The sequence below is a fragment of the Danio rerio genome, chromosome 7, assembly GCF_052040795.2.
Source record: "Danio rerio strain M-AB ecotype USA chromosome 7, GRCz13ab, whole genome shotgun sequence".
Taxonomy (NCBI): domain Eukaryota; kingdom Metazoa; phylum Chordata; class Actinopteri; order Cypriniformes; family Danionidae; genus Danio; species Danio rerio.
In genome coordinates, this window is record NC_141027.1 from 31903198 (window position 1) to 31929890 (window position 26693).

At 33.8% G+C, this 26693-nt stretch overlaps 2 protein-coding genes and 1 long non-coding RNA gene across 13 annotated transcripts in view; 1 reads left to right on the forward strand and 2 right to left on the reverse strand.

The window, feature by feature from the left end:
- cars1 (cysteinyl-tRNA synthetase 1) overlaps window positions 1-17348 on the reverse strand; it is a 34864-nt gene extending 17516 nt beyond the window's left edge. For 2 of the 3 annotated variants that reach the window (XR_015494608.1, XM_087258880.1), the window contains exons 1-10: window positions 17257-17301; window positions 9644-9735; window positions 7285-7373; window positions 6878-6974; window positions 4873-4971; window positions 4127-4276; window positions 3867-4007; window positions 2129-2217; window positions 1909-2030; window positions 1439-1551 (exon numbers count right to left, since the gene is read on the reverse strand). Coding sequence is in view for 2 of the 3 variants with exons in the window: in XM_087258880.1 (XP_087115006.1) it covers window positions 1439-1551; window positions 1909-2030; window positions 2129-2217; window positions 3867-4007; window positions 4127-4276; window positions 4873-4971; window positions 6878-6974; window positions 7285-7373; window positions 9644-9735; window positions 17257-17278 (1014 nt within the window). In the remaining variant the exon portion in view is untranslated. Of the gene's footprint in view, window positions 1-1438; window positions 1552-1908; window positions 2031-2128; window positions 2218-3866; window positions 4008-4126; window positions 4277-4872; window positions 4972-6877; window positions 6975-7284; window positions 7374-9643; window positions 9736-13472; window positions 13710-17256 lie in introns of all 3 variants that reach the window. The other variant, NM_001118900.1, reaches the window with a different exon arrangement.
- A 5947-nt stretch (window positions 17349-23295) lies between these two features.
- On the reverse strand, window positions 23296-26598 carry LOC147836013 (uncharacterized). The gene is made up of 3 exons (XR_015495799.1): window positions 26469-26598; window positions 24099-26392; window positions 23296-24013 (listed from the first exon to the last, which is right to left on the reverse strand). It is a non-coding gene; the product is annotated as an uncharacterized LOC147836013 (long non-coding RNA).
- mybpc3 (myosin binding protein C3) overlaps window positions 24682-26693 on the forward strand; it is a 61140-nt gene continuing 59128 nt past the window's right edge. For all 9 annotated transcript variants that reach the window (XR_015494787.1, XR_015494788.1, XM_087259466.1 and 6 more), the window contains exon 1: window positions 24682-24749. Coding sequence is in view for 7 of the 9 variants with exons in the window: in XM_087259466.1 (XP_087115592.1) it covers window positions 24725-24749 (25 nt within the window). In the remaining 2 variants the exon portion in view is untranslated. The remainder of the gene's footprint in view (window positions 24750-26693) is intronic.

Consider the following 26693-nt stretch of genomic DNA (forward strand, 5'->3'; position numbering starts at 1 on the left):
TTCCTTCTATCGTGTGCCGCTGCTTTTATTTAAAACACTGTTTAAATCATTTGCTCCTGTCATCAATCTGGCAACCTGTGCTTGCACTTCTAGATCAAAATAAACGCAATCCCAAGTTTAACCACTGAGTGTCAAACTAGAATACTGCACCTCTAAGTAACGATTAAAGTAATGCATTACTTAAAAAATTAAGCAATAATATTTGGGTTACTGGGGCGAAGCAGTGGCGCAGTAGGTAGTGCTGTCGCCTCACAGCAAGAAGGTTGCTGGGTCACTGGTTCGAGCCTTGGATCAGTTGGCGTTTCAGTGTGAAGTTTGCATGTTCTCCCTGGTTCGCGTGGGTTTCCTCCAGGTGCGGTACAGGTGAATTGGGTAGGCTAAATTGTCTGTAGTGTATGTGTGTGTGTGTGTGTGTGTGTGTGTGTGTGTGTGTGTGTGTGTGTGTGTGTGTGTGTGTGTGTGTGTGTGTGTGTGTGTGTGTGTGTGTGTGTGTGAATGTGTGTGTGGATGTTTCCCAGAGATGGGTTGCGGCTGGAAGGGCATCCGCGGCGTAAAAAACTAGCTGGATAAGTTGGCAGTTCATTCCGTTGTGGCGACCCCTGATTAATAAAGTGACTAAGCCGACAAGAAAATGAATGAATGAATGAGTTTGAGTTACTTCTTTTTTTAATATAATGCGAGTTTTATTTTCAAGCAGAAAATGCGTTCATCATTTTAAAAGCATCAAAAAAAAAAAAAGAAAGAAACAGAGCATTGTCTTAATGGACAGTGATTTTATGTTACTAATATGATAAAAAGTACAAAAGTAGCAAACAAATTGCACTAAACTTTCATTAATCTGTTTATACGGTATGTATAGCTCTGGGGTCAGGAAGTTCTCAGAAGATAACATTATCTTAAATTATTGTTAATCTGTGAGTTTTTTTTAAAGGTAAATGAAGGTGTAGGTCATACAGTGCATTGTTAGAGCTCCTCCATTTAAAAAACCCTGCAAGTTCTGAAAGAAGTGCAAAAGGAACAAAAAAGTAACTTAAAAGGTAACCAAGTAATGCAACTAGATACTTAATTTGGGAGTAACTCAATACTGTAATGCATGATATAATAAAATTAACTTTCCCCAACACTAGTGATACTTGTCACTAGTGTTGGGGAAAGTTAATTTTTACATAATGTTTACATTTAAAAAAAAAAAAAAAAAGCGTAATTCAGAATCTAGAATTCTCCTTATTTGTTAGCCTGTTTTTTTTTTTTTTACGGAATAACCGCCAAAATATGTATTCTGGACCATTAATAACAGTCTTGACATGTTGAGGACCATTCACTTGCAATTAATCAAGAAAAAAAAGTCCTCTAACATTTTGCTCTAAAACATTGATTTCACTTTGGTTGAGAAAAGTCAGTCATACACATCTGGGAAGACCAAGGGGTCATCACTCACCATTCCCCAAGGGGAGTCCCAGGATGGTTCCCCAGGCTTAGAGGCCTTCCACAATGCAAAGTCATTCTGTGATCTTTTCTCACTGAGTCTATCTGCTGAGATGCTCAAGTCTCCTGCATAAGCAAGAAAAGAAATGGTAAAAATAATAAAATAAAAAAACATTTAAAAATCTAGTGAATATAAAAAGGCAGCAAATAAGCAACTGCATCCTTTCCTAATTTAGTGTTATACAGAGGATAATTCTGGCTCATTGATTTCACTGCTCATCTTTATTATGCATTTTCTGATCAATGTGCTCTTTTGCTGTGCATCGAGATTTATTATATATATATAATATTGCACTGACATTCCACATCTGTTTTCCATAGATATTATAGACAATTGAATAGTTGATAATGATAGACATGTTTACAAATAAATAATTAAAGCATAAACAATTTTAAAGAGTATATTGCAATTTATTCCTATACCTTCTCCCTCCTGAAGAGCTTTCTGATCGCCCACAGCCTCTGGAACCAGCTTGGCATAAGAGTGAGCAGGGCAAGAATCAAACTTTGCCGTGTCAAAATATACAGATCCATTGGACTCATACCTTACAAAAAAAAAAAAGAGCAGAAATTCATTCTTTTATATTCTGCAAAATACTCAAGGAAATATATCAATCAATGGAGAAAGAAGTTTTATTCTTACCCATAACCATTGTCCACAATCTTTTTGACAAACTCCACAATCTCTGGTACGTACTCACTGACCCGTGTGAGTACATCAGGAGGAAGGACCTGCCAAACAAAAACAGCACTGCTTAGAATGAACATGTTTTCACAAATTTGCATGATCATGGATGGCCACTTAAAAAGCACATAAAATAGGATTAGTTTTGTGTTCAGCAACAAATCTTAAAAAGTCTTATTGATTATTACATCTAAAATCTGAATATTTAAATAACTTTTTACAAATGTAATTGTTTTTCTAGAAATTAATATACACCTGCATTAAAAGGGGTTAGTTCACCCAAAAATGAAGTGAAATGAAAATTTCTCCTGCTCCAGCTCCTCATACTCCTGCTTATGTCTTTCCCAACCCCTGCCACCTTCGTTTATCTTTGCAAAACGATTAGCCTAGATTAAAATTAAAAATATTTTGGAATAAATCCAAGAGCTCCGTCATTGCCCACAGATGGTCCCGACTCGTTCAAAGTCCAGAAAAATAACAAAAAACATCCTCAAAACAGACCATATGCCTGTAGAGGTACAATAATGAAGCTACAAGAATAATTCTTATTATTATACTTTCTTATTGCGGGCACAGGTTGTGCATTCATGAGAGCGTTGTGTTCTTGTTTGCATGTTACACTTGGTCATATCATGTGTCTGTGCTTTTTTTTAAGGGGTACCTAGTTTGCCTCTTTTACAAGATGTAAGATAAGCTTTTGGTGTCTCCAGAATGTGTCTGTAAAGATTCAGCTGAAAATACTCATCAGATTATTTATTATAGCCTGCAGAATCTGCTCATTTTGGTGTCTGAGTACAGTGTAGCTGTTTTTGTAGCATGTGGCTTTAAATGCAAATGAGCTGCTTCTCCCTGCCCATCGTTTTAAAGACACTTAAAACTTACAAAACTTATAAAAATCAGAGAGAGAGTTGGAACAGATATTTTAACTCCACTTTTTTTTGGCAAAAAAGTGTAAAGTATAGAAACATGGTGCATATTAATCAATTTGGTGGGTGGGGAAATCCACACTCCATGACACGTTGCGATGGGTCTCAAAATCACTGGGGTTGGGGTCCTATTTTAACGTCAGGAAATAAAAAAAAAAGATTTGTTTGGTTTAGATCACTCCAATATGACAGTGGACACACTATACCTACACACAGTTCTGTCCAAACAGCTTACAAAAGTTGATTTTCATCATAGGTCCTCTTTAAAAAAAGAGGAAGTCGCATTGGCAGCTGCGGTATACATTAGTCTGGAGTGCTCTTGAAAGTGCACCCTATACTGACATTGAGGGGAGGAAAATATAGAATAAAGTATTATTCTATATAATAGTAATATAGATAAAGTATCACTAAAGTATTCTTATAGCTTGATAATATTCCAATTACAGGTCGATTTGTTTTTCTATAGAATCTCTTTTGTTATATTATTATTGTTTTTTAATCTAAAATGATTCAATTCTATTCTGAAAATGAACCAAGATCTCCGGGTTTGGAACAACATGAGGTTGAGTAGATATTACTTATTATTTAATAAGTAAATAAATAAATGAAATAACACTTTAATAGAAATGTGATTTACAATTAATTGTGATAATTTGATCATGATCATTTTTAAAGTAACCCTAAAAACTTTGAACAACAGTATATACACAAACAACGTATTCGTTTCATTTTAAAGTGATTGAATATCCCATCAATGTTAGCTCACTCACATTCAGGGCTTCCATGTCTTTATGGTACTCTCCTTCCCAGTACTTTGGCAGTAAAGAGAATATGGAGTTTTCTGTCACCTGGCTCCCAAACTGCGAGTCTAACCAATCTGACAGAAGATCCTTGGCCTCCTCCAGTAAGACCTAAAAAAAGACACAATAATGTGCCACGGAACGACATCAGCTGTATGTTTTGGAACAGAATCAGTCACATGCTGCTGATCAAACTGGGTCACATAAAATGTTTTTTTTAAAAGACGTACCTGTGCCTGCTTCTGAATTGAATCCTGCGCAGCCTTGCTTTGCACTGCCACCTGCAGGGGACCCAGAGCGGCATCTACTGCTGAATCTAGTCTCTCCAGCATCTGCTTCTTATCTGGGTCAGTAGTCTCAGCAAGCTTGGCTTTAAAAGGCTAAACACAATAAAACCAAATTACATTAAAGCACAGTGGTGTGGAAAGAGATGAAAAAAAGCTATGAAAACATTTGCAGAAAGGCCAGTCCTTAACTGTTTGAGCCCGTCATGCTTTAATTTTGTCTTCAGAGCTAGTTAGAAGAAAATCATTTGTTTTCATTAGTTACTGGCAGCTCTGTCAGTACTTTAGCAGCTTGTATAAATCTTTATTATTGTGCTAATGTTCACTAGGAGAATTTGCTCAACCTTAAAGCAAGGCACACTGATAATGACTGAAAATGAGTTTAGTGGAATCAGAGATAGACCTGAACAAACCCAAGGTTTATATGAAATGGACATACAACCTTTCTTCCCTATTGTGAACGATATCAAAACTTTCTCGAATAAAAATAATAATAAAAATATTAAGTTTGGATCAGTGTTGTTTTTATGTATGTGATCTATTCATATGAGTGACGAAAAATACAACTACAAATCTTTTTCAAGGAAAACTCATTCAGGGTTTGAACTCTTTCATTCAGAATAAATGATAACAATATTTTATTTTTGACCAAATGGCACTTTTCTTCTCAGACAGTGAGTTGAGTAGCTTACAGTTCGCGCTGTTAACACATCCTGCAGGATCTGAGCGGCACTGGGCTTCTTCTCTCTGTACTGCTCCAGCAGGTAATTCTGTCTAGCTCTTTTGATGATCTGAAACAAAGAGGTCACACTGGTGATTTTATCTCGAGAACACAGGGTACAGTCTAAAACATATTATGCCTAATAAGCTGACAAAGACTGTAGTCATGCAAATGCACTAAACTGGTTTCTTTTATCACAAACAACTGAGCATAAATCAATTGGCACATCCAGATTTTTGCCCATTACCCTAGTTTTGCCAGTATGTAGTGCACGTGTGTAATGTGTGATAGGAAAGCATTCTCATGACAGATTAGAGCACATTCAACCACTAAAGGCTTTGTTTTTGGTAGAGAAGGAGGAAATACTGTACATTGGAAACTGTTTCTTGAACCAAGAAATTCTGAAAAAGAACTTTTCACTTCAAAAAATAAAAGGCACAAGGCTAAAACAGGTTTTGTATATACATATATGTATACAAATACATATTTTATAAAACACACATTTATTTTTTATTATTATTTTCATAACCTTAAAGGCACATAATGTTTGTTTTGTTGAAGTTTTTTCACCTCGGCTACAATCTGACTTTTATCTTCTTTAGATATGAGACCAAGTTTAAATGCAGTGCCTACACTCCCAGAAAAAAAAGGTACACGGTGGTACAAATAATGCTCCTTAAGGAACAGTTTTGTACCTTTGTACAAGTTGTACTGTTTAGGCTTTTGCTTTCCACTCAAACGTGAGTTGGCAAAAGTCCTGCATATGCAAAGTGTTCATGCAGACATCTTAGTATTGTAAAACTAATCAAACATAGTGCACATCTCATTACAATACTTTTGCATAATTCTATTTCTATTGTAAAATCAAATCAATCAAATAACTTTTAAGTGATTACAAAGTATTGTGTGAAAACTGGAGAAAAAAAATGTTTTATACTGTGCATGGGAGAATGTATTTCTGTAACATTTTTGTAAAAGTGTGAAATGTTAAGCAAAAAATACAGCCTTTGATTAATGTTAAAGTATTTTTTATTCTTTAATTCTATTGCATTTACACAAACAGAAATTTTGTTTAAACATTGTTTAAAATGTTTTTGATGTTTTATATTTACTGTAAATAAATTAAACAGTTTTGATATGGCAAAATGCCTTTAAATAGTTCTTGAAGAAACAAATTTGCACTATTAGGGTACAGTGTCTTGTCACTGTAGTGATACCTTCATGGATCAGATTTTTACCTTTGATTAAGGTAAATTTTTGCATTGCTGGTTTTAAAAAAAAACCAAAGGTACATTTTGGTTTCCCATGGTACAAATCATGTCCTTAAAGGTACAAACTGCAATGGTACAAATTTGTTTCTTTGTCTTAAGGTACAACTATGTTCCACAAAAAGGTACTTCACCAGTGACAAGGGTTTGTACCTTCTTGGGTGCAACATTGTACCATTTTTTCTGAGAGTGTATAGAAGATCATCATACACTGTAAAAATCTATACCATTGCTTACATTACACCCTGCTGTCAAAAGACCATCGGAATAAAGTTGTAGAAAGAAACAAGTTAGGAAAAGGCTAAAGGCTGGAAAAGTTATTTGTAATTTAATTTGATTTCAGGCTGTGTGACAAATAAAGTCATTATTTCAAAGGCGTATAATGATTTTCTTTAGGCACTACATATGCACTAAAGCACTGAAGATTGGCATGTATTTAAGTCAGGGGTGTCCAAACCCGGTCCTGGAGGGCCGTTGACCTGGAGAGTTTAGCTTCAACCTTTAGCAAACACACCTGAACCAGCTAATCAAGCTCTTAGATATACTAAAAATTTCTTGGAGCTAAAACTCAGCAGGACACCGAGGCTGCAGGACCGAGTTTGGACACCCCTGATTTAAGTTGAACATGTAATTTTCATGTAAGTGGCGGCCACAGTTAATGGGTTAAGGTCGACAACTGTACAGATTGTGCGCAAGCACTTCTCTTACTTTGTCATCAATGTCTGTGATGTTCATACAGTAGAAGACGTCATACTTGAAATAGTTCTTCAGTATTCTCCTAAGTATGTCAAAAGAAATGTAGGACCTGAAAGAACAAGGACATTGAATCGTTGTCAAATACAGAGAACCCATACATAAAGACAAATGCTGAATGAGCCTTGGATGGAAAACTTGATTTATTCTTGCTCTCTTTGCTCATCAAACTGCATTCAAACACTGCAGCCCGGAGTGCTTTGTGATTTGGTTTACAGCCTCACATACACAAACGAACAATTCATTAGCCGGGACTGAATGCCTGAATGTCTGTTTCAGCCTTTTCATTGACCACTGTGCTATGTCTATTGTCAGGCTGTAAACAAAGAAGAAACTCTGTGAATGGATGAGGAATATGTCACCTGGCGTGACCCATGTGAGAAGCGTCATACACCGTGGGGCCGCAGCAGTACCACAGAACCCGGTTGCCCTTCTGCGGTACAAACACCTCCTGTAAAACATAAAACAGCATAGATATTATTGATAAATGGAGTTTTTTGCTATTATACAGATTCCAATCAACATTTTTGATGATAAAAAAAGAGCTAATAAAGGGACTAAGCCAAAAAGAAAATGAATGAATGAATGAATGAATGAATGAATGAATGAAAACCAGAGCTGCAGTTATTGGAAAAATCTGATATTGCAGTATTTTATTTTTTGCGATAAATATTGCAATATGAATACAGTTTCACCAGATGTTTCAAATAGCTGTATTTGACTTTTTTTTCGTTTTTTTTTCGGGTGGGGGGGTTTGGGGGTTAGTATTTAGGTAGTGAAATGATGTATTGTACAACCCTATTTAAACAATTAAAAAAAACTATTAATATTTTTCATTTGTATTCTTGCAGTCAACAAAGATGGCAGTTTCCTTGTAGACTATTCATTACTAATGATGCAAATAGCAGAGCATAGAGAGTAAATTGTGCTTTTGTGAACTGCCCCACTAATGTTGTTTCTGTAGTTGTTTTTTAGTTATTAACCTTGCCCGGCACTCAACCATGTTGCACTGGTGAAAGGTCTGTAAGCATGACATACTGTAGAACACATTACTTATGGCAAACACATATACGGTAGACGTTGGATAGTGCATAGCACTTTGTGGATATAAAATAACAATATTGTACTTTTTTTTTATTGTGCTTTGGACAGGTGAGTGGGCTTGACAAACCACCTGTATAAAACACACACTTTCATCTCTTTGACACTTTAGCAGATACTTGCACCAGTTTTGCACATTTGCACCTGACACTTTCTTACAATCACTTCATTAAAGTGCATTTATGAAGTGAGTGGGCTTGACAAACCACCTGAAGAAACACTCTTCTCTCTAATAAAAAACTCCCTTTTCTTTACTCTCCACACTTAATTCTCCGAGCACTAACAGTTAATTTGTATAATTAGCATGTCTTGTGTGTATTGCCTCTTTTTGCCAAATCGCTAAATGCCTCCTCAATTGTAAGTTGCTTTGGTCAAAATACTAAATGTAATGTAATGTATTTTTTATTTAATGCCATGTCAGCAACCAAGGCTATTTTCATGACAACATTTCAATAATAAATATACAATTAAAAACAACAAACAAATGAATACATGAATTAAATAAGATATTTAGTGTTAATACATAATAAAAAAAAATCCTGGTGTCACTTTGATAAAAATGTCCTAAAAGAGAGTTTATATCATAAAAAAGTCTTCTGGAATCATTAAAAACAGGACAGTCCAAAAAAATGTGCTTTACTAAAAGACTAAATGTAAATGTAGTATTGATGAAGAATTCATTATGGGATGACATAAATGAAATGCTTACAGAATAAATAAATCTTAGAGAACAACATAAATGCAGAATTTAATGTTTGCTGTTGTTTTCATCAAAGCAGAATGTTTAAATTCTTATAATATGCTCCGTATATTTGACGAGTTCAGATGCAAAAGTCTTTGCCATTTTTCTCATGCTTCTGTGTGTAGGTCCAGTAAGTTCACTATTAGAATCATTTACCCTTTAAGAAAAACAACTCGGCTAAAACATGCACTACATATTGACTTAAAATGTTCTGATTCTTTACTATTTACTATCATCAGAGCTGCAATTATCTGGCTAAAAATGTACTATTGTAATAACAACAACCCCAGCCCTAACACAATTGTAATTTGGGGGAAACTATGACGATTTAAAATAACAAATTAGAATTATTACATGTGCAACTGAAGACTCAGGTAATGGTTGTTAAAAATTTAGATGGTCACTGAATTCAGTTTTTTTGATCAAATTAATTCTTTGTTGTTGAAAATTGAGTATTCATTTCACAAATACAAATATTGCCTACTACTAACCACATACTTTAGTTTTGTATTACGTATACATAATAAATATATATAATACACACATTTATGTAATGTCAATTTTTTTATTTTGGATGTGATTATCTATTATTAGAAAAACTAATTTCATCAAATACAAAATTAAACTAATTTGAATTAATTTGTACTAAAAGCGTATGATTATTAAAAGAAGGTTTGCTCTCAAATCCCAGCCCTCAACCCAACCATTACGAGCAGGGTTATGATACAAATATTGCCTACTACTAACCACATACAATACATGCTGATTTGTTGGCTACTTTGCTACTCTAAATATGCTTTTAGCTATCAAAATAGTATTACACAATCAGTAGTGTATTTCACAGCAATGTGCTGTGTTATATATCTTTCAAATCGTACCTTGGTGCGCGTGAGGCTGTTGTAAAGACGTAGCTTTGAAATGTCTGTTCCCTCTGGAGGAGACCATGGTGGCTGCACCCGTTTTCCCTTCGCTGAAAAATAACACAGACATTTAAAAAAAAAAAAAAAAATGACTGATTAGTACAAAAATGATTCACTTTCTTTTCTAGCATGTGTGTGGAGACAACAGGTGCACCATGGGAAATAGCTGTTGTTGCACACCTGCTGCGATACAGAGTACCCTCCAGTAAAACTGGTAAAAATGAACAAAGCAGACAGTGAAGAATGTCTTTGTTTAATCTTTTTTATCTTTTGCTTAAAACACAGCATGTTTTATTAAAAGACAAATATCTTTGTTTAATATATGTGTGTGCCACAAGAATTGACACAAATTCAACTCATGAGCAATACTGATAGTTTTACATTTACACCTGGGTGACTACTAAAACAATGGGCCAATCATAAAGCCAAGGGCAATAATATCATTGTTATTTTTAGTGAAAGGTTGTTAAGCATCACAAAACCACAAGTGGCCGTAATGGCGAAAAACTGAAAATGCCAACACGATCTTACAGCAATTTGTTTTTATTCAGTGGTTAATTCGTATGATCTCATTCATTCATTTTAGTATCAATGCTCATCCTGCTCATAATGGTTGGCTTGAGGACTAGGATTTGGCAGCAAACCTCCTTTTAATAATCATACGCGTTTAGTACAAATTAATTCAATTTGTACGAATTTTTTTTTTTGATTATAGATAATAACATCCAAAAATAAAAAAATATTGACATTACATATGTGTGTATTTATTATATATATTTATTATGAATATGTAATACACACACACACACACACACACACACACATACATACATACATATATATATATATATATATATATATATATATACAAAACTATACAATCATTCTTATGTTGCATAGCTATTTAAATGTATACAGTATATAATTTATATGATTTACATAAACATATTTCTCAAATATATGCATGTGTATGTATTTATATATACATAATAAATATACACAGTACACATATACATATTACGTCAAAACAAACTTTTTATTTTGAATTAATCACGATTAATCTTTGATAAAAATAGTTTTTTTAGCGAAAAGTGTTCCTCATAAGATCAGGCTAAAAATACCTATTTCCACCATGAGGGCAATAATTAAGAAATTCCACTCAACAGGAAGTGCTTTAAATCAGCCTGAAAGATGAGGTTCAGGGGGCAAAAAGCCATTAGAGCAGGAGTGGCCAAACTTTTTCGTATAACGGGCCAAAAAACAAATACCATTATGAGCTGTTGGCCGAAGGTAAATATATCAACCTATATTACATTTAAGTTGCTATGGGTATTTCCTAATGTACTTCCTAATAAAAAAATAAATAGAAAACATTACTGTAATTTGTATTAACTAATGCAGTATAACTCTAACATTATAACACATAAGAGTGAACAGTGTTCAACGCTGAATACACTAGTCAAGCAGAATTTGCCTTGATTTGCTTACGAAAGTCTCTGCATTGTCCTCTATCCATCAGTTACATTTAAACTAAATCTGATTAATTTACAATATTTAATTGAAACAATTTAATTTCAATTAGCTTTTAACAATAAAACAAACTTAAAATTACATTAGATTTGAAAAGACTATCTCTAAGCAGTCCCTCCCTCTCTTCTCAGATGGGATGGTGGGCCAAATGTGGTTACCTTGGGCCAACTTTGACCCTAGTTTAGGCATCTCTGGATTGATGATGTCAGAATGATGACAATCTTACATAATTTATTTTTTATTTAATATATACAAATTCTTGTATAAATGTATTTAAAAACAGAAATATTGTTAAAGTGTGCAGAGGTTTCCACTATAGTGACCTTTTAAATAAAGAGAAGTAAGAACACTAGTTCTTGACTTCATTTAAACTGGTATGAAAATTCAAACCTTCTCCTAAACATTCCTAAAACTGGTCAAACAAAAGAATAAAAGATGGTTATTGATTTTAGAGAGAGAACACAAAGCAAAACTCATCCCACATCAATTAAAAGGGAGGAAATTCAGTTAGTAACAACAAATTATAAATATTTGGGGGTGATGTTGTACAATAAACTTAAGTGGTATGTATGAGCAGACTGTGTAAGGCAAGAATGTCAAACTCAATTCCTGGAGGGCCGCAGCCTTGCACAGTTTAGTTCCAACCCTAATTAAACACACCTGATCAAACTAATTGAGTCTTTCAGGCTTGTTTGAAACCTACAGGTAAAGCTGCGGTCACACTGCACTTTTCTCCCCATAGACTTCCATTTATACGCACATGAATGCGTTGGACCAGAAGTTTTGCAGTTCACTGCATTGGAAAGTTTAAGCTTGGTGAACTCTGACCTGCGAATCAAACATGATTACGTGAGACCAATTGAAGATCAAAACATAACCTCTAGACAGAAATGTAAAACATGGACCAATCGCAATCCCCATTTTTGTAGCACCATACGACAGAATTTTGCATGCACAAACTCTACTGTGACTGCAGCATAAGTGTGTTAGAGCAGGGTTGGAACTAAACTGTGCAGGGCTGCGGCCTTCCAGAAATTGAGTTTGACATCCCTGGTGTAAGGAAAAATCTTCAACAGAGAATGTGCTTCTAAAAGAAACTATTGTCTTTTAATGTTGACAACACATTGTTGATCATGTTTTATAGTGCTTTTTATAGTGTATTGCAACATTTTGTGTGATCTGTTGGTAATGCCCAGAAGAGGTCACTGGGGAAGATGGTAACAACAGCCAGTAAGTTGTTGTGAATAAAACTAAAGAGCATTGATAGTATAAGAAACAGTACTAAATAAAGCAATCATGTTGCCAATCCTGAGAGACATCTTTTATTAAACGCCTTCCAATTGTTACCATCAGGTTGTTCATATTGTGTTTAATTCCTCCTCCATCAGAAGCAGTTGATGGCCAGTAGACTGGATATTTATTTAGAGTAGGGGTAACATGTTTTTATGTGATTTATTTATTTATTTATATATAAATATATGTAAATATATATGTAAATATAAATGTGTATATATATATATATATATATATATATATATATATATATATATATATATATATATATATGTGTAAAAAAAAATAAAAAAAAAATATATATATATATATATATATATATATATATATATATATATATATATATATATATATATATATATATATGCCAAATATGAAATGTCAGATGTCTCTGTGAATGTATGCTGCAAATGAAATTTCCCTACGGGGTCAAATAAAGTTAATTAACTAACTAACTAATTAACTAACTAACTATCCTAACAAATTGCTGAAAGAGTTTAAAACAAATAAAGCATGTCAGTTTATTGTTAATATTTTGAGTGAAACGCCAAAAACATCTTTTTTATAGCCTATTTTGCTCACATTTACTAAGGGAGACAATAATAGCGCAGGGCGCTGTATGGGGGATTTCTTTCTCGCCCGTAAAAACAGAAAACATGGATGTATATGACTGTGAAAGTGAAACAAAATTATGTGCAAACAAACCCTGTGTCTAAACCACAAGCACCTCATTAAGGAACAATCACCAGTGATTCAACCCGTTCCTCTCCTGCACAGAGCAAACTTGAGGGACGGTCTTGTTTTGACTGTAAATAGTCAGTCACCTCAGCTTATGTACACTAACACACCCTCAGACTCATGCAAACACACACTGCAGATATCCTCCGCACAAAAACCACTAACTCAAAGTACGAAAGCTACAGCTACGGCCTACGTTCATGCACCCTGAGTTCTGTCTACTCACTGCTGCATTCTGGGCTCTGGTCATTGGCTTGGGGCTTCAGGAAGGCTATGTGTTTGTACCAGCGCAGGGCATGGACATGGCGCTCAGGTGGGGGCCTGCAGAGAAGCGCAAAGGCTTCTGCGTCCGCCTGCGAGGGCCCGTAGCCAGCCAGGTAACTGCGACTGCTCAAGTACTCATTCAGAGCCTCAACCAAGCGAGAATCCTCACTTATGCGCAATAAGAAGCCATAATCAAAGGCTGGGAAAACAAAAGGGCATAGAGAGACACACACAAAAACACACACACAGACACAGAGGAGCAGACGTTAGAGTGCTACGGGCCCATAGAGAGTGACTGTGATGATGACACCTGTAATCCTCTCTAACCTCAGCACTCTCAAACGTAAGCTGTCATAATCAGCTCACACACACACACACACACACACACACACACACACACACACACACACACACACAATTAAGCAACAATACAGTCATAACTATGTCAATTAACTTAATAATTGAGGGTACGTTCCAGAATTAGCTTGTAGTCAAATGGAAAAATGAAAAACTAAATATTTGAAGTGGTTATGCAACTAAAGATGGAACATATTGACATGATGCAAATAAACAAATTAACTCTGTGACAATAAAAATATTTATTTCTACAACATTGTAAAACCCAAAAAGTTAAGGTAACTCAAACCATTTGAGGTAACCGATTGCAACAAACCATTTAAGTTTAAAAACTAATCCTAATGGGTTCTGTTAACTTAATCCATTTGAGTAAACGAAGCAATTTGAGCACAGTAAAACCCAATAAATGAAGAGAACTCAAACCAACTGAGCACTGTAAAACCCAATAAGTTAAGACAACTCAAACCGTTTGAGGAAACCGACTGCTATAAACCATTTGAGTTAAAAATCTAATCTATATGGGTACTCTGAACTTACTCCAATTAAGCTGAGGTAATGAGGTATTTAATTATTTCATTACATTTAATACTGAGTTCAAAACTACTTCCAAATGAGAAGAATTAACTTTCAGTCAATGTTGAGTTAACTACACTTTTTTATTTTATAAAGTTGACTGTTGGGTTTTACAGTGTATTAAAATAATTTTCATTGAAATTAAGCTGAAATACAATAAGTCATAAAAAGATCTTGACGTAAACATGAAAAAATGGCTTGAGTAATTGATTATAATATCACATTCAAAATGTCAAATGCCACCATATGAAAGAATTAAATTAAATTGACATACACTGTAAAACCCAGTATGTTAAGTTGACTCATACTGTTTGAGGAAACTGATTGCTGAACACCTTTTTAAGTTTTAAAAACAAAATGGTGTGAGTACTGTAAACTTACATAACATTAAGTAATATACGTACATATAATATTTATGCTGATATCATCAAAAATGTAGAGAATTAACAACTTTTTAAGTTCATTTTTTAAAATGGTATGAGTTCAGTTCAGAACAGATTAAGTCCAAACAACTATATTGCCATTAGGGCTGGGCTGATAAACGATATTATATCGAATCGCAATAAAATTGATGTCAATAGTAATGATAAGCTCAATGATAAACTTTGTTACTCTATATTTATCTAAGAGCCAATCATACAGCAGAAATGAACAACAATAGGAATCTAAAAGTCTGTTGATATTCAAGCTATTTTGCCACTGAAAATTTATAGGCCAAAAAGTTGTTTTGCCATTCAATGGACCCTCTAATTTTTGTTGCTTCAGTCATTGTTAAAATACTCTTTTAATTCTGAAAGAATTGTGTTTTTTCAACTTATTTTAAATAAGTAGTTTGAAAAGTAGCAAAGTTTTTTTAGTGTAACTTGTTTAATTTAGTGATTTTCACTTTTAGGTTTTAGTGTACTAACAAGACTAAAATATAATAATATATTTGATGTATACGAGTACGAGTAGCAATGTGCTATGGCTGTAAATCAGCACTGGTGGGAGGCGTGGATGGCACAAGGCCCCACCAGTGGTGATATACAGCCACAGCACACTGCTACGAGTGTGATATTGCATTTATGCAACAGTTCGACGGCACAATCTTGTACATAAAAAAGAAAATCAAACACAGAGAGTCTAAAACCATTTTGTATTAGGAACTACTTTCTTCCGCCATTCATTCACATCTGCAGCTGATGTCGGAACAGCAGAAGCCGTTACAAATTCACCAATGTCACTTTAGAGCTAGTGTTTGAATGATTCTCTATAGATGTCTAGTAATGTGAAGTGGTGCTTCTGGTGTGGGACCCCTTAAGGTGATGAAAAAAACAGCTAATTTTGCTCACATTTTAAGATTATAGGGCTGAATGTGACATGAAATGCCATCCGTCTACAGAGATTTCTCACCAGACTGCTGTTGTGTTTGCGATAAGAAGGGGCAAGGCTGAATCCAGCTTCTTATTCGCAGCTTCTTATTGACTCCATCCGGTCTACCTTAAAAACCATGAGGCTTTTCCGCTTTTTATTCGCGCTCAGAGAACACACTGAGCAAGGGCTTATTATGCGGTTCTGGCGCCATCTTGTGGATAGACAACGTCAACCGTCTTTGGCCGCTGACGAGCTCTCAGAAATTGCAAATATTTTAAAATAGGCACTATTCTTGCAAATAAAATGCATAGTTGCGATCTAAACAACTACATTCTCGACTAAAAAAAAGCCTCAAAAGTATATTTTGTTGTCCAACCACAGCAATATTTGTCAAACTGTAGTGTCTGCTTGTAGCTGGCTGTATGTGGGCGGAGTAATACACAAAGGGTAAAGAGGCTGTACGGATGCTGATATTACTTAAATATATCACGGCTATCAGCCAATCAGATTTGAGATCCAAACAGAACTGTTGTATAAAATATAATACACATATTTTAAAATAAACAATACTTTTTAAAATCATTAAAACGACAAAAGGACAAAAATCTAAGCTTCTCTAAAATTTAACTATGAACTTGAATTATAATAAGAGCTTATTAGAAATTTTAATAAACACTACAGCTACTTTAAACATTATTAAGTGTTAATGATAAATATTAAGAAGTAGTACATTTACATATTAATAAATACTAAACAATTATACTTTGAATTTAAGAAGTGCATATACTATTGAACGAAAAAGACACAATAAAATGTGCAATTGAGAAAAAATGAAACTAATGAAAAAATGAAGAAAAAAAATGAAACTAATGAACCTGCTCCTAATTAAACCAAAAACACTTATAAATCTGGCTCACAGAAAGACGTACAGTATAAATCATGCTGATGTGTGTATGCCCTGTATAAATCTGTTTCAGCATTTTGTACTTTATTCAGCACTCATTTTACTTGAAGACCTACAAGTATTATCATGCCAATAATTAGTGTAAAAATTAATTGAAAGTTAAAGAAGGGAGGGGATGTTCCCTGTCAATTCATACCCTAAGTTAAATATGACATTTTACTCCTTGTGTGTCATTCAGCTACCTGCTTTCAGCTCGACTTATTTGTCAAAGCTGTATTTAGAGAGAAATGGAGCTATTTTAATAACAGAGCTGTTATACACAGAAAAAGAAGAGACTTTGGTTCCTATAACAATACATGTTTACATTAAAGCAGTGGCTCAGCAGAACAAGCAGTGGGTAAATCCTGTAAGTTAACAGCTGCAGTTTTGAATAGAAACAGCATTAATGAATCTCTTTAAAGAGGCCTAACCAGAGGGAAAGGCGTGAATGTTCATTAGAGTACAATGTCACTAATGAAAACTGCAAATCAAATTAAATAAGTAAATACAGAAATATTACCTGCGTCTCCTGCGCTTGCCATTTTCCACTATCTGATGCAACAATAACGTGTCCGGAAAAAAATGAAAGGAAACCACAATGAAACACAGGACATGCAGGAAAGCAATGCGCCTTTGCCGATCTCTAGATAATTTCTGTCCCTCTTGTGTGTGGGTTGTCATATACAGATCCGATGTTCTTCTGCTCGATTGCGGAATAACACTTCCGGGAAGATTAAAGCGTCTGTGGTTTCAACATAAAAGTTTCTCTGTTAAATTAGAAAAAGGTAAGCTGTACCGCTATAGCATTTATTAACTTTGAAAATTTAAGTATTTCAAAATTAACGCTTATAATAAATATGCCCAATACAATGTTTAAAAATTCAATGTAAACAAACAATTTCGATGTTTTAGAACTGCAGACTACAATAAATTGAGTAATAAGTCTAATATTGGGTAATATAAACACTGTAATGTAATATAGACACTGTAGTTCTCGAAGTATTTTCATATGTTACTACGTGATAATGAGATTATTGCATCTCTTCTTCTTCTTCTTCTTCTTCTTCTTCTTCTTCTACAAAACAGACCACTAGGGGGAATCCAATCCAAAGGTGAGGATACTTTTTTATGATATATATATATATATATATATATATATATATATATATATATATATATATATATATATATATATATATATATATATATATATACACACACACACACACACACACACACACACACACACACACACACACACACACACACACACACACACGTGTGTGTGTGGGTATGTATGGAATTTTTTATTCATAAATGTAATTGGGCAGTGAAACAACCCTAATTTTACTCACTTTAAAATAAAAATAGGTCATCATTACCTACGATAAAAAAAATAAATAAAAAACAAACCAAAAATAACTGTTAATTATCTTAAATTTTGTCTTTGAATAATTAGAATCTTTTTTTCTTTTCTTTTGTATTGTATTTATTTTGATGTCAATATAACGTTGTTATTGCCCAGGTGTGTTATAAGGTGTATAATATTGAGTGAACTGTCCCTGTAAAAGAGAAAAACTACAAAATGATAAAGAAATTTCACCAAATGAAATGTAAATTATGTAATGTATGAGTTTGCATAGATATGACTGTATTATAAAATAATTCTAACATAAGTGACAGAATAATTAAAAATAAATAAGTAATTACTGTTATTAAAAATCCGGTGTCCTGCATAGTTCCAACCCCAATCAAGCACACCTGAACCAGCTAATCAAGCTCTTTCTAGGTATACCAGAATGTTCCAGGCAGGTGTGTTGATTAATTAACGCTTAAGTTTGTAAACTGTATTTTACACTTTTCAGGAAAATTTCTAAAGTAGGGTGGTCATTAAAAAAAAAATTATGACACTTTGCAGAATACAGGGGATATAGCCATTATTAGAAGCATTATTAAATCATTTAAGCACAAAAACTGTCATCACTGTGGAACTTTTAAAAAGATACTTTAATTTTATAGGTACTAATATGTACACTTTGGGTACTAAAATGCACCTTAAAGGTTCCGGGTCCCTTTGGCACAATTATGTGCAGCTTTTGAAAACTTACCACCCCATAACAGTTTTTAGAGCTTAAATATTTTGATTCATTCATTTTCTTTTCAGCTTAGTCCCTTTATTAAACACAGGGGTCTCCACAGCGTAATTAACCGCCAACTTATCCAGCATATGTTTTACACAGCGGATGCCCTTCCAGCCACAACCCTAAACTGGGATACACCCATAGACTCTTGAATTCACACGCATACACCACGGCCAATTTAGCTTGGGTTTCTCCAGGTACTCCGTTTTTTCCCCACAGTCCAAAGACATGCACTATAGGTGAATTGGGTAAGCTAAATTGTCCATAGTGTATGTGTGTGAATGAGTGTGTATGGGTGTTTCCCAGTGTTGGGTTGCAGCTGGAAGGGCTTACGCTGAGTAAATTTGCTGGTGGTTCATTCCGCTGTGGCGACCCCAAATTAATATACTATAATTAATATAAAATAAAATATAAATGAATGAATAATTCAGACATAGAATAAGAATTATGACTGAACCATTGAATCTATCATTAATTATTTCAGCTGAATGATCTATTTTTGTAAAATCATAAAGGAATTCAATAAATGCAAATCAGACAAAATCAATCTTTATACTGCAAAGTTAGCACATAAACTACATCTAAAAACGTATAGGCATTTTGATGTATTTACACAGCCTAAATAAGGTATAGCTTAATATTTTAAATATGAAAATATGAAAAATTTACTTTTAAATGTGTAATTCACACAAAAATAAACATATGCTGTAAATTTACTAAACCCTAACCCTAAGCTATGTAGGAGTTTATTTTGTCTCTACAGTTTTTTTTTTTTTATTGTTTATTTTTTATTAATTTTTTTATTATTCACAGAGGACAACTGACTACATTGTGAGGATAAAAGTCAGATAAGTCTTGCATAAATCAGTCAAATCAAAGTAGTCAGATGAATTATGGATAACCTGAATTTATAAATAGCAAACTTTCATTTTTGGGTGAACTACCCTTTTAAACAAGAACTAAAACCTCCACTAGGTGGCAACAAATCTTAAAGGGATAATTCACCCAAAAATTAACATTTGACATAATTTACTCATTGTGTTCCAAAGCAATGTGTTTTTTTTATCTTCCATTTAGTATTTTTCCACAGTATGTTTTTAGTTATCAATATTATTGATTATTTTATGGATGTCAAATCTTCACTGTTCAACAGAACAAAATAAAAAGGAACACATGAAGGTTTAGAACAAGTGGAGGGTGAGTAAACAGTTTAGGCTTTTTTTTATTTTCAGGAATCATTTGCTCATTGTTTTCATTGTTAAATTCTTATTTATATTCACAAAAGACTTGAAGAACAGGTCTTCATATCTAAGTGTGAGCACAGAATATAAGATCATTAAAAGTAGCCTTAATCTTAATCTCAAAAGGAGGACAAATGAGCATAAGACTCACTAGGCTGGACAGTCTGAGCTAAAACTGGGCAGATGGCCACCTTAAGAAGCCGGACTTAAGAAATGTTTGTTCTTTGTGATTAAACGAAGTTGGCACGCGCAACACGCAAGATTTTGTGGCATTGGTTGCAGGTCAAGGAGCCTGTCAGCCTGCTCTCATCTTTGCTTTGTGACTCCAGACAGACTGCAGACTTTCTAACCTTTCTGACAAGGGCGCAGATTATTCGTAGCTGCTGAGCGCTGAACCCTCCCTTCTGAATGCACACGACAGTCACAGCGACCACGTATTCTCTGCGTATGCTTGATTTACTGATACTCTCTCAAATACATCACGTGCATACATAAAATACATTTTGTGTTGCAGCCATTAGTTTGTCCGACTGTACAGTAAAAGAAGTTGGTGTTTTTTATCTGGCTAAAATACATTTTAAATAGATTATAAATATATTGTGTAACCATATGTATGTAATATTAAACCACATACATACATTTTATATATAAAGTATATAATATATTTAAAGGGGTAGTTTAGCAAAAAAATTTTTACTTTAGTTATCATTTTTTCACCTTTGACCTGAGTTTTTTGTTCTGTATGTTATTGTGGAAAATGTATATTTTTTGTATTATTTTTGTCTTCTTTTCATTAAACAATTGTATTTGTATTGCTTAAAGGTGACATATTAACTGAACTTCTTCTCTTAAGTGAGATATGATTTGCATACTAATGAAGAATTTTTGCAGAAGTAGATGAAGCTGATAGAAATGCAAAGGCCTGATTGTCTAAAATTAACTTCAACTTTGCAGCTAAACTTTCTGTTAGTAGAGATGGGTTGAATCTGAACACAGAATATGTGCAGTTGAGAAAGTCTTATGCTTTTATAGTTTGTGCAGAGAATTTGTAGAAAAAGAGGACGCATGTATGGGTGCGGCCAATGAAAGACTGGAGAATGATTGACAAGTGACAAACTCCACTAAACTCCACCTGTTAATATCAGCTACGTATAAAAAGCTTGAATCTGGAAATGAACGTTGTTGTGCACCTCCTGAATGACCTTCTTGCATTGCATTGAGAATACCAGAATTCTGTGAATCGAATTATTCATTTGCATCTATTAAATTACTATGTTTGACATTGAAGAAAACCTGTCCTGGCCCTTTTTATTGAACACACCTAAAATTGATTAGATATTCCAACAATATATTGAAGAATATTGGACTTCCATAGTTTTTTTTTTTTTTCTGTTACTACTACGGAAGTCAATAGTTACCACTTTACAACATTCTTTTAAATGTTTTTTTGTGTGTTTCACAGAACAAAGAAACTCAAACAGTTTTGGATCAGACCAGGGGTGAGTAAAAGATGACAGAATTTTCCCTTCTTTTTGTGAAATATCGCTTACATTTTAACCATATATATATATATATATATATATATATATATATATATATATATATATATATATATATACACACTAAAATGGGCTGCTCGATACTAGAAAAGACTGACATCGCAATAAAAAAATGGCGATATTGAGTATATTGTTACCAGATGAAATAAATAGCTTAATATGGTAAGAATTCACCATTTTAGATTGATTGGTATGATTTTGTAGCGAAGTTCATCTGCATAAAATGTATACAAAACCAAACAGGTGCATTGATAAATGTAGTACAGCGAAGACACAAACTAAATTAACAGTATTATATGCATTTCTGGAAGTCTACCAGTATTTTTACTTTATTTTTAAATACACATGTTCAAACATAGAAACAAATATTTTTCATATAATTTTAATACTTCTTTAACAAGGCAGTTTTAATAGCATATTTTAAATACCTTTTTAAAAATATTTGATAATACACATTTTACCATTTGACTGAAAGCACTTAGATCACTCTAGACCCCATTTCCTAGTGGTTGAAAATGCAGTTCAGTGTGGTTCGGCTGTGGCAGACCCTGCTGGATTCGCACGTAGATTAGAAGAAAGCCATGTAGCCCTGTCTAAATTTAATGTATAACCATTACAACTAAAAATAACTTTCTTTCAAGTTGAATCCCCCTTCAGTTGTCAGTATGCAACAGCTAGTGTGACTTTCTGATGCTGGATTGACAAGCTGCTGACAGGCTTGCATGGCAGTGGTCAAAAGAGTACAACTCATCAGACTGACGGACGGTGTTTATGTGTAAGAGAGAACTGAAGAGAATAGTAATCTGTTATTTAATAAATAGTGATTTTTTTAAAAATACAAAAAGACATCAGAGCTGCATATTAGGAGTTTTTTTTAATGCATTTTGAAGCGTGTCTGGGCGGCGAATAGAGTGGCTGTTGAGGTTGATTTGTGTCTTCTTTTGTCCCAGGGTTAGGGAAAGTTTGTTAAAAAAGGGGGAGCAGTTGCAAAGCATTAACCCTGGTATTATTTAAAATGCTATAATCAATTAATTATTGTATAACTAATTAATATAGTAAACTAAAAAAACTTACATTTCATTAAATGTAATAGTTTTAATAACTCATTTCTAAAAACTGATTTATTTTATCTTTGTCATGATGACAGTAAATAATATTTTACTAGATATTTTTCAAAACACTTCTATACAGCCTTAAGTGACATTTAAAGGCTTAACTGGGTTAATTAGGTTAACTAGGCAGGTTAGGGTAATTAAGCAAGTTATTGTAAGACATTGGTTTGTTCTGTAGACTATCGAGAAAATTATATAAAAGCTTTGACCTTAAAATGGTTTTAAAAAAAATTAAAAGCTCCTTTATTCTAGCTGAAATAAAACAAATAAGACTTTCTCCAGATGAAACAATATTATCAGACATACTGTGAATTTTTATTTTGCTCTGTTAAACATCATTTGGGAAATATTTAAAAAAGGGAAAAAAAATCATGAATGTTTTAATTATCTTTAATATGATTACTTTCTGTTTTATTAATTTATTACTCCAGCTTATTACTTACTAAGCAGCATTTAGGCTTTTCATCTAATTTTTTTTCATTAATTTTATTTTTAACTTATTTTTTGCATTTTCTTTATCACCTATTTCCATTTTCATGGAAGTAACAAAAACCTACAAAGGGCTTTTCAGAATGTTTTGTAAGAATAAACTGAATTAAACAATGAGTTCAGACAATGCTAGTTGAGTGTGCACTAGACAAGCACCATTATCATTAAACTCTTGACAGAAAGGTCAAGCTATGAATGCTTGACTGATGGCATGAGGAAAGGGTCAGCCCTAGTGTGGAACTAAACATGTCATGTTGTCTTTTTATTACAGTAGCTGTCTGTATCTCTGAGCCCATCCAGTTTAAACTTTCCAATTGGCTTGCTATGCATATAATAATTGGTCAAGGGTGTTTAGTGTGTTTTAAATCAACAATAACAACAGAGATGAAAAATCCAAGTAGCTACATGTAAAGTGCATGTATATTGTCTTTATCTGCTAACAACAGAACTCGGCTAAAAATTTTAAGTTTAAAACATTCTTTTAAAGTTCCCATTTTTCCCATTTCTTAATGTTCTTTTAACATTCAAAATGTCCAGTTTTTAGATGATATTTTACCATTAATATTTGGTTAGAATAAAGCTGTTTAAAATGTTTTCATAGTTTAAGTCTCATGTTATAATAATGTTTTCAGAACATTATTTAAAATGTTATTAGCACATTTTATACATACAGTAAATTTTCTATGAACATTTCCCTAACATGAGTAAGTTCTAAAAACACCTGTCCTTTTTTGACTATGTTTTGTAATTTTTGTTGGTTATGATAATTCAGAACAATTTCATACTGTTTCAGTCTCGTGTTATATTATTGTTCTTGAACATTCCATTCAAATGATATTAATGTTTTTGGAACAATCTTGTAACGTTGATAAAAAGCGTTCCAAGAACATTAGTATCATTTGACGTTAAATAATGTTGAAATAACGTTAAAATAACGTTAAAAAACTTTACATATGTACTGTACTAACATTTACTCAACTTTTAAGCAATCTTCCCTGTTCATTGCAAGATTTAAAACAGAATACAATTCTATAGATATACATGCTGAAGTATCCTAGAAATTCCAAACAACAACAACAACAACAACAACAACAACAACAACAACAACAACAACAACAACAACAACAACAACAACAACAACAACAACAACAACAACAACAACAACAACAACAACTTAAGTATAGTTGCTTTGTTGCAGTCATACTCTAATTTTACCCTCATCTAGCCCTGCTTTCTTATCCTGCTTCAGCTTCTTGAGTTCTGTCATCCAGTGGAGGTGATGGACAGTGGGCTCAGTGACAGATCATCGGGGTGGGCAGGATGATTTGGGGCATGTTCCATGGGACATTTGGGGGTGGGGGTGTGGGGTGTCTATTAAAAGAGAAGTGGTGCTGTTGGTGTCCACAATGCCTGTTTGTTGGAACCCAATAGGGACACTCAACCAGGATGCCAGAGCCAACTAAAAAAATAGGTATGCCAGTGTTTATTTTGTAGATTCTATCTGACAAACACATGTATAATAGATTGGTTTTGTATTGTTGGTTGAGTAAATAGTAACATTTCTGTTCTAAACTCTGACCTTATCACAACTTTAAAAGCACTTTTCAATTTGTACTTTATTTTTATACGACTTCAGCTCCTGTGTCTTTGGTTTTTGGTGTAATAATAAGAAATACTAATTTAATATATAGGTAAAAATTAGCAGTATCAGTTTGATCTATGAGTATTTTCATAACATTGTCTGGATGTTCCTTTACACTGTACTACATTCTGCAGCTGTTGTTTCTAAGCCAACTGTATATATGAAGCATCTGTGCATTGTTTTTCTCGCACAAATTGCACTGTAAACAAAGAAACATATTAACAACAGACCTGTTGCATATTTTACATTTAGCAACTAAAGTAAACAGCTAATTTTGTGTGATTACAAGCCACTAACATTAAATCAAACCCTATTCTTAGCACTTTATTTTACAGTCCTGTTTTGCATATAAACATTACATACTGCATACTTATACTAGTTATTACAAAACTGGGTACTATAACTCGGCACTATTTCTAAACCTACCCCTGATTCCATGGTACCTTGCATGACCCACTAATTTACGTACCTTTAAGTACACAGTAAGACATATACTGTAAATTATAGTGCAACCTTATATCTAATATGTAATTAATATTATTAGGTGTTTAATTGTAACATGCAACTACTTAAACTGAAAGTATCCTTAGTATAAACTGCTAAATCGTATCTAAGCTTACGTGATAGAATAATGGCCGTGGGCTGAAGGGCTTTTTTCCAAAAGTGCAGAGAAAATAACCCTGCCTACGCAGGAATTAAAAGATTGCAATAATGTGATGCCACCTGTTTCGTGACAGCCGACTGTGGCGATATTCGCTAAGACCAAGAGCATGCTAACAATGCTGTTGCATCACTTTTCGGCATTAAGCAATGAAGTTTAGTGGTAGTAACCAAATCCATGTAGTCATTTTAGCTTCACACTTTCTCTTCCCTATTGGTGGATTTCAGAGGCTCTAAACCAGCGGTTCTAAACCAGGGGCCAAATAGAGGGCCTCTGCAAGCTTCCAGAGGAACCCCAAGAAGTCTAAAAATGATTTAAAACCAATGAAGTCACCATGACATACTTGTTTATTTTCATGGCTACCAAAATACCAGTGGTTCATATACCATCATATAGGGTATATATGAACAAAGCAGGTCCAATAAGTTGAGAATGATTGCTATAGTCTAGACTTAAGGCATCTTTACACCTCTCAAAGATAGTTTAATTTGATTTAACAGATGGCAGATTTTGTTTTAAATACTCTTGAGTGTTAGACACACCAGGATGTCAATATTTGGACGCCAACCATCAGCATCTAATGTAACCTTTGTGACGGACATAAACATGTCACCTTCATGAGAAAGTTTCCCATCCCATTGACGATCTCCACTGACCGCTGGCTGACACGTTATGACTGTGAAAATTATTACCTTTCATGCCTCCAGTTCAAAGCATATTTACCACATATTCATCATTAGTTGACTGTCACTGCTTGCATCTATCCAGACATTAGTAGTGTGGAACAAAGGCAATGTAGATACCAGCGGTTCTGAAATGGCAAAAGAGTGACCAGTGCTTGATAACAACAACAAAAATAGATCCTAGCTAATCCATCTAGCAGCTACCTGTGGCTGTGTCGACGTGGACCGCAGTTCTCAATGGAGAGCACATGCACTCTATTTTTAAGCGCAGAGGCTTGGCTTGCTTTATGCTTGAACCATTTGCATCGATGTGATTGAAGATGTGTGACTCCAACTACAAGAAAGAGCAATGAATAAGCAGTTAATAATTTAAGGCATGTGTGTAACAATAGATATGAAGATCAAGTTCCAGCAACGCCTTCAAGTGTT